Source organism: Silene latifolia, chromosome 1, assembly GCF_048544455.1.
Source record: "Silene latifolia isolate original U9 population chromosome 1, ASM4854445v1, whole genome shotgun sequence".
NCBI classification, from domain to species: domain Eukaryota; kingdom Viridiplantae; phylum Streptophyta; class Magnoliopsida; order Caryophyllales; family Caryophyllaceae; genus Silene; species Silene latifolia.
The window spans coordinates 151313063-151322219 of NC_133526.1; the positions used below are offsets into that span (position 1 = coordinate 151313063).

General features: G+C 36.0%; 1 protein-coding gene across 15 annotated transcripts; it reads left to right on the forward strand.

The window, feature by feature from the left end:
• The first annotated feature begins 659 nt into the window (after positions 1–659).
• LOC141610550 (uncharacterized) lies at positions 660–8540 on the forward strand. Of its 15 annotated transcripts, none has more exons than XM_074428744.1 (9): positions 660–908; positions 1068–1152; positions 1563–1679; positions 1754–1804; positions 2524–4583; positions 4690–4761; positions 4848–4954; positions 5052–5275; positions 6238–8540. In XM_074428744.1, exon 9 carries the CDS (start codon positions 7843–7845, stop codon positions 8425–8427), a length of 585 nt encoding a protein of 194 aa, XP_074284845.1. In that variant the 5' UTR covers positions 660–908; positions 1068–1152; positions 1563–1679; positions 1754–1804; positions 2524–4583; positions 4690–4761; positions 4848–4954; positions 5052–5275; positions 6238–7842; the 3' UTR covers positions 8428–8540. The 15 variants fall into 15 exon arrangements, with proteins under 15 accessions (XP_074284845.1, XP_074284868.1, XP_074284853.1 ...); XM_074428767.1 differs by having other exon boundaries at positions 2524–2592; XM_074428752.1 differs by having other exon boundaries at positions 1567–1679.
• Positions 8541–9157: the final 617 nt, after the last annotated feature.

A 9157-nucleotide genomic window follows, 5' to 3' on the forward strand; every position in this document is an offset into this window, starting at 1 on the left:
TCTCAGGGCCACTCGAGGAGTTGTAACTGAAATTCATGACCATGCTCGAATGATGATTCGTTTATCAGTTAAGTTACTCTCTAGTCGGGAAAACCACTTTTGATATTGATCACTTGTAAAATACGACCTTTGTGAATACGGATTTTGCAAATTGTTTTACATTGAGTGGGAGAAATTAAGGATATGAGAATCGGTTATCGCACATACACTTGTGAGGACAAGTGGGAGATTGTTGGAGCTAGTGTCCTCCACAATTAGTGTGATAACGTTTATAAATCTCTTATAGGTTCACAGGGTATACTTAGTATTTTATCAGTTGATTAACGTTTACTAATAACGGTTGGCTTGCTAGAAGTTTGACGTTATTATCATACTGATGACGGTGATCAACTGATCCCTAAAAGTCACACCTAAAGGATGTGTTTGAGAGATGTGATTATATGAAAATGTAATCACATTGATGCCTTATCTATACACCTTACTAAAATATGAGTAAGGGATGTTACTATTCTTAATGAATAGTGCTTTATTGGTTGACTTTGCTTGACTTTGGTGCGGGCTTAAGATACCGGACTTGATAGGCGTGGATTCAAGGGAGTGGCCCAATTGCTCTATTCAGCCCAATAGCTTCCTAAAGTTAAGAAGATATCTTCCTTTTGCCAGCTATCATTGCCACGTTTCAACATCTCTTTGGCTGCTCCACACCTTACACAGTTATACGATCATCCTCATTTCTCTCAAGTTCTCTTCCCACCTACATCATCTCTCATTTCATCAATTTTCTATCATTGTTAGCCATTGATCACACGCTTTGCCCTATATACCTTTGATTTGAGTTAGGATTTGGATGACGACGGTACAAATCAAATTCAACGACTACAAAGTATTCAAATAAAGTCATGAATAGGGTAAGTGGGTAAATGATTTTTAAATCTTTGTGATTTGAGTTTTTATTTACTCTTATTTTCTGCCTATAAGTTGAGTTTTTATGAGCTTCATGAGATTTTTGATTAATACATGGGTAAAAGAAAACCGGAAAGCTTTATAATTAGCGATCCTGTTTTAAGGTGATAGGAGAGATCAGAGGCAATACGCTGAGATGATGTTAAACTTGGATATACTGATGCTCTCAGGACGAATACTAGAATCAGGGTATGTGACTTTTTTTTAATCTGATTTCAGTTTGAGTTAGTACATTATAGTGATTGTCAAGTCACTGTAGTCATCGACGGGCTGAGGACAATGCCGCAACGACAACATCAATTTATCTATCCATTCCTCAATTTTGTTTTTGGTTTGTGTTAGGATTTTTTACTCTTGGTGTTCTAAGGTTTGATGTTATCTATTCTTCCATGTTTTAATTTAATTTCGTCAATTTGGTGTGATTTCATTAATTTCGATCTAGTTTTTAGTGAATTGTTGCTACAGAAATCATAAATAAGAGATAAATAAGGATCCTAGGTTCTGACTACAGATTCATAATAGATAAACAATCTAGAGTTAGTTTCCTAGACAGTAGACTCATACTAGCATTCAACCAGCTTGAGTTTTCATGTCACAAGGTAGAGAAGAGATGAGGAATCGAGTGTAGCCTAATATGGATGGATCGTGCTACTATGCTTTATATTCAAAGCTTAAGCCTAACCAGGTCGTTTTACAACAATCTACTATGATTTCAGGTAGATTTTCTTCATCTGGATTTGTGAATATGGTGTTATTTGTATGTAGGTTTATGAGATGATGTGTTATGTAGAGTGATGAAAGTGAAAGCGAGCTACCTCAAAGAGGACAACCTAATTGTGGGGTATGTCTTTGTATTCTTTTAATGCTTCATCACACTTTGTGTGCTTCAATTGTTTTTAAGCTGACTTTCTTTAAGTTAACATGTTAGTTTTGTTGGTTTGAAATCGTTTTACCTGGCCGAACTATTTATATGACTAAATTGGTTTAAGGGCCAGCCCATCAAAAGGTTTTGTAATGTAATGCGGCCCATATAAAAGGACGGAACTTGATAGTTGTTTACTTGACATAATTCCATTTCTAACCATGGGTGTAGTTTGTGCTTAACATGTTAGTTTTGTTGGTTTAAAATCCTTTTTTCCCTTCCGGATATAGGTATAGTTTGTGCTTCATAAGTGTCGGCACTCTTATGACAAATTAATGAACTCTTTTGACAATTCCTTCGTAGCTGTCGGTTGTGTTTAAGAGATTACCAATTATAAAGCTAATTCCATATTATTGAAGTAGGGAATGAGGTATAGTATGTCAAAGAGATGCTAATTGGGAAATTTAATAGAGCACCTATGCTTGTACGACCTTCTCTGGAATAGATTAAACTTAGAAATTACCTTGGAAAACAGAGAAGTAACATACCTATCAACCTCTTCTGATTACTTATTGTGAGTTCGCATTTTGTATGTCAATCTGCTGAATGGGTTCAAGGACTGAACTGTTGATGGTGATATTCTACCGTTCTTGTTGTTTGCTTAGAACTTATCAAAACTAAATGGTTGAATTTTGTAGCATTTTTTGAAGACCGAAAATTGCAAATATGGCTCAGTACTTAATATCATCACCGTCTGGATATGCGAGGTGCTGAAGAGGTTTCAGTTAATGCTTTGGGCCTACATTTCGGCGAAGTGTATATTTTATTCTTTGTTGTCCAATATTATTAGCTTTGTTGGCTTTAGGCCTACTCAATGTCTCACTAAACTTAGCAAAGACAAGGTAAAGGTAAAGGTGTATGTATGGTCGAGGAAGCAAGTAACAGGGAAAGTGGCTATTGTTGAATCAAGGGGAAAGGCGGAGGGGTGTGTGTATGCTTGAGGAAAGAGAAGAGAAAATGGAAGGGGACAGACCCACGGAAAGAAGGAACGGGATGTAAGGAAGAAGATAAGCCACAAATTAGAAAAGTAATGAGGGTTAGGTATAAGTTATCAAAATACAGCACAAAACCCGAAGAAACCCAAAAACGCATCACCTTATTAAACTAACTCCCATCTAGCTTTCAGGAAGAATCCATTGCTTGTATCCTTAAATCGCTGGTATGGGGTACCGACCAGCTGCAAAGAGATGAATATGGGTATGTCTCTGGGTTCTGTATTGCCTCTTTCGTCATCCTGTCCCTATTTTTAAGCTCACCAAGGAGGAGACTCGCGCCAGTTTGTTTTCTTTTTATTACGTGTTTTTTTTCCTCGTGATTTCTTTCATTTTTGTGTTTTTTATACGGTTCGATGTTGAAATTAACTGGGACAGAAGAGTTAACCGTGTCATGGCGGCTAGAGAATAATGAGTCTATCTTCCTTTGTTTGAAGTACAAAATGATTAGATTATTTTTGGCGCAACAAAGTCTGCCATGCTTTCAGGATTTTGACATCAATGACCGAATGAATAGCAGAAATAGGAGTAGAAATAAGAGTGTGGAAATGACAAGAGGATGACAGAAGGTTTAATAGTAAAGCTACTTGAATTTATCTATGAAACATGTGATTTCTTATTATTGCGTTCATTAGTTTCGATTGTTTTGATATGAAATGTGAAGTTTTAAGATTTTTGCAGCAGCTAAGAGTTTAACTTGGGTCTAATTTTATCAGTGAGATGTACTTTAGTCTAATTTTATCATTAAGATTTACTTTATTGGTGCATGTAATCATGTATCACATCTGGCTATTAGGTAGTGATTAAAGTTTGTTTTTTATCGATTAGGTAATGGCTAATTTGGGGAATATGCCTCTGTCGCTCTGTATTTATACAATAAGGAATTAAGGACACTTTAGTGATGTTTGATTATTGATTGTAAACTTTTGTTAGCGTGATAAAATGGATGTCTATCACACACATTTAACCAAATTGGGTTAAAAAATGAAATTTAACAGAATTAAGTTGTCTGTCTTTATTATTTGCTTGACCAATAATGTAAAGGGCACAGAGGCGGATTATAAGATCTTGGGCACGTTATAGATTTTTGGTTTAGGTTTCAAGGGTGTTGATATTCTTACGGAGGGTCTAAGAACTTTTAGATTTTGGAAAATAACGATTGCATTTAAACCGTTTCAGGAATCTAACAGGGAATTGATGTTTGCGTTTTACGAATTGATGAGTGCTTTTTAATCTTTGGATTCTTTGAACTGTGAGCTTAAGAAATATGGCGCTCTTATTTTTTTTACTGTAGCCATTTTGTCACCACGAATGATTTCTCATGTGAAAGAATAGGCTTGAGAAAATGCTTGGTTTCCGAGATCCTTCCACTACTGACTTACAAAAAATTCTGAACGTTTCTTTTAATCAAATATCTTCGTGTCTTGTTTTTCCTTTTTTTGTCCGTATCATTAGTATGTTCATCGAGCATATTAATATTTCATCCAATATTGTCCGGATTTACTACACAGTACACAATTACACATCAATGTTAGCTACCTTGAATCGTTTTGTGAAGTTCACTGGTATCCATTATTGTCACTCATTATTTACCCCATCCTTTTATGCCATTGAGAGCTTATTCAATGAAATATTTTTTCTTGGAAAATGGTGGGAAACTGTCACTACTAACTTAGATGGTGTAGTCATGGGTACAATCCCTCCCAGTAAGTGGTTGAATCCCTCCCTACCATGAGTCATTATTTCATGTTCTCTTATGTAAATATTCTCTCCTACGACGTTTCTACAAATTAGTTATTTTGTTTTGGCTAGGGTAAACTGTACAACAAAAAGGTTCAATAAGTAGATGAAAAGGCAAGCAAGCATGGAGATATTTAAAGCTAGGTAGCTTCATCAACAACGATGGACTATTTATTTCCTATATTATTTTTGGTGGATTTTTTTCTATGAGCTGATGCGATATTTTGCAGGAACAAGGGAATAGAAAACTCCGTGACCATTGATTTGCATGGACAACATGCTAAACAGGCGATGAATGTATTGAAGCTTCATTTGTTATTTTTGACCTATGTTTCTTGTGAGTACTTTCTATCTTCTTTTTCCTGGTTCGTCTTATCTTCGAGAGTGGATCTTTGAATTCCCAAGTATGATTTGTTTTGTTGTCTGTGTTTTAGCTGTGCAATACACCGACTATTTTGAAAATAGGTGATGATACTAGAAGAGTATGAATACAAAAATGTTCTCAGAGAAAGAGGAAAACGTTGTTAGCTCTCAAAGCCAAGGAATGAATAGTTAAGATTGACATGGCCGAGAAAAAAGCAACCGAAGATAGCAGCTAGCAGTAGCTCCGAGGATGATTCTGATGACTCTAATTCTGAAAGTGAGCCCAATCCCTAAGGTAAACATCATTTAAGATAAGAGTTGCTTGCCTTTGAATGTTTATTTATTTATCTTTGTTTGTTTCTTAATTGTAAATGGAAAAGTATTTGAAATAATTTCACATTAGGTTTAATTGATAAATTGTGTAAGGTCCATCACTAGACTTTCACTATGCAAAGGTTTCAGCTTTTGTTTATTAGTTTGTTTCCCCATTAGATTAAAAAGTGATACAATTCAGTTCTTAATTGTTGTGCTATGTTCTGTATCACATTGTATTTGGCTTAATGAAGTTGATAAATGTATATTTTAGTTTCGTGGGAGTAAGGGTGTGTGTGTATAGGGGATTTAACTTATTCATTTCCATGTTAAAAAATTTCAATACCTGTTAAATTTGTTTTTCTATTGATATGGTTTGGTGGGTATGCGTCAAAACATTGGATATGAGAGAGTAGAGTTGCAAGTTCATGTTCATGGAATTTTAGAATTTTTAGTAGTTTAGATAGTGAATGGTCTAAGGTAATATTGAATTTTGGCTATTGGATGTGACGACATTGGTCTGAAAATGTAATAACTTTTAATATATCCACCTTAGTCTTAAAATGATAACATATATGAATACAAATGGTTAAAAAAAAATGTGACCACCTTAAAATCAAATCATAGTATGTTAAATAGTAACATTGTACTCTCGTATGGACGTATGGTCACATGAACTTAGAGATGAATAAAATTGTATGTTTTTAACCGAAGTGGTCACATATTCGACAAAAATGGTAACATTTGTAAAAGTTTATGGCGACAGTTCAAATAGAGATGAAATGACACTTGTAAAATGGGTCACTTATTGACCCGTCTCTCGAGTTTGTGTCATTTGAGTTTAATTGCTTGCTTATTAGTGTGCTTCTTTCTTTCCGGCTTTTCAATACATTTGTCTCATTCGAGTTTCAGGGTTACTTACAAGAGTGTGAAATTGTACTACAGATTCGGGCTGCTCCATGGGAGTGTTTGAAATTGTACACACATATGGTACTGCATTGCTGGGAAAGGAAAAAAAAAGTGGGTAATTCATTTGGAGCAATGAAGGATTTGAATTTGAAAATGGCTATGTAAAACACTATTTTTCATCTTCTTGTTCTTTGCTATCAACTTTGATGTGGTATTTAACTGGTTTCTTTTGACTTTGAGTAAGGGTGTGTTTGGATAACAAAAGTGGAGGGAAAGGGAGGGGACGGGAAAGGAGGGAAGGGAAAGGGAGAGAAGAGAAGGGGAGGGGGAATGGAGTGTGGTTGTTTAGATACAATTTTCCTCCAAATCTTGCCTATTATAGAGAGATTTTGATTATGCTGGAGGAGGGAATTGGATCCCTCCAAATCTCTCCCCCTCCATTTTCATCCACCCTCATTTGCTATCCAAACAAGGGATTCTAAATTCCCTACTCTCCCTCCCTTTCTTTTCCCTCAAAATTCTTCAATCCAAACACACCCTAAGGGTAGATTGTCTTTGATTGGGCGCAGTGACGTGACTTCTTTAGGTTATCCTGGAGTTTTTTTTTTGGCTCTAAGACGATCTTTGTCCCTAAAACTGCAGCTACTTTATACAAACCCCACTCAATCATAAAATGGCAAAGGACGTCCAAATTTTCTCACTCTCGCTGAATATATAGTTGTACTTCGTTCGATAGCGCTATTATACACCCTACACCGCAAGCACACTAAAGAAGCCAAACTAATAAAGAAACCAAACTAAGACGGTTTAAATATCTTGGGGTATCGCGCGCGATACAACAACTAGTATGACTAAAAGGTTAGTCCATGTATTTGACTAAAAAGTTAGTCAATGTGATGATGAGACGATTATTTAATACAATTAAATAATATTAGCTGAGACGAATTAATTGTTAATTCGTAAATTGAATATAAACTGTTATATTTAATTAATGTATATAATGTTAGCTTAAACGAATTAAGATGTTAATTCGTAATTAAACGTAAACGGTTATATTTAATTAGCAAATTATAAATATGTTATATATATAGTTAATGTATATATTATGCGAAATTGTCATAATAAATGTTGACAGACCGGTATTAATAAATCGACTACAAACTGTTGTGTGTGGATTTATTAATACATGACGACACAAATGACAATTGAAAAATAATACACATTTTATACATTTTGAGAACAACCAAAAATAAGAAGATTTTCTCCTTATTTTTGGTGGTTGGTGAAACCGAAAAAGGAGAAAAAGAGGAAGAAAAATATCTTCCCCAATTCTCTCCATTTGGACGGTTTAAGAGGGATAGGAGAGGATTATTTTTCCTAACTTCTTTTTGACCTAATTCTCACATCACAAATAAAAACCCTAAAATCATTAGAAATTAGGGATCTCATTCTAGCAAAAGGAGAGGCATTTCTCAAAGCATTTTGGGTGCAACGATTAGGAGAATATCGATCTCAGTATTTGTTCTTAGGCCAAATTGCTAGGACCGAAGGTTAAATCTAATCTCTATAATTTTGTTTATGCAATTTCGTTTATGACTCGTAATTTCATAATTATAATTTTGTTATAATCCGAATTTCTTGATGAAGTATACCGATATTTCCCACATAATTGATGTGGGGGAAAGAACTTTGACCTTTAAGGTAGAGAAGCACTCTATTATGTTTGCCCAATCCCCTAGGAAGAAAGACTCTATGTGGCCAGTTACTTGTAATGTGATTTCTGAAAAGAAATCTTATTTTGTGCTTTCTGATATGCCTACTTTAGTACCTGTACCTATTCCTGTTGTGACACCTCCGCCCCAGATTGTGAGCAAATTGGAGGACAATTCTTTTGTTTTGGATATTGCAGGAAATGGTTTGGAGAAAGAAGAGTCGTTCATTGCTCCAGCTGTGAAGGAGCCAATCGTTCAAAGAGGCGGTCTAGGATGTCTTAGCTATGGCACGGATGAGGAGTCAGATGAGGAGCCCAAGAAGGTGCCAGTTCGAGTTACAGTTTCAGACTTGGAGCTTGAGACTGATGAGGATGTCCAAGTGTGGGAAGATGCTTCTGATGTTGACCCGTCGGATAATGTGGTAGATTGGAGTGCTAAGAGGTTGAGCACCGTGGAGGGTACCTCGTGTAGCCAGAAGCCATGGTCGAAGATTTTCCGCATTTTTCGCGGATGAACACTTTTCATTTCATAAGTTTTAGGCACTTTTATTGCATTTTTTTTAAGACTTTTTATTGCTTTGGTTTGCGCGAGACTTCGCTTTAATAAGTTTGCTTAGGATTTAAAGACTTTAGATCACTTTGGGTTTTCATGCAATTTTGGGCGCGTTATTATGTGTATTTGCAGGTTCATAGACCATATTAGCTTAATTTCTTGAGCTAATTCGAAGAAATCAGAAACATACAGCAGGTATCTCAGTCGATCGACTGGCTTGTGTGGTCGATCGACTGTGTCGCGACTCCAGGGGCTTCTGTTCCTGTCACCCTGGTCGATCGACTGGCTGCTATAGTCGATCGACCGCCTTCGCTGCTGTACCTGTTCACGACCATTCCCCTGCTGTGTTTAGTCGATTTGCGGAGTTGAGGGAGTCTTTTCTCCACTTTATTCTCCGATTCATTTCTGTTTTCTTCTGTTTTCTTACTTTGCACATAATTTTGCGTTTCGTAAATTGTTTTCTCGGAATTACGCACGGTACTTTTGTTTATTTTCAGGTACCTATGGTAGCACTGCTGGCTACTGAAACCTCCTAGCTCACGCTGGTTTGGGGAGGTTTCCTGCTGCACTTAAAGTCTTGTGAGTTTCCGGGTCCTTCTTTTATGTTAATTTTAGTTATAATTCCGCCAAATCCCAATTTCCTTTGCTTATCTTTCTTATATGATTTCGCACAATGGGGACATTGTGTGATT

What these genes read in the sequence shown, in the direction of transcription:
- LOC141610550 (XM_074428744.1), top strand. Translation starts at nt 7,843, where the DNA reads ATGAAGTATACCGATATTTCCCACATAATTGATGTGGGGGAAAGAACT.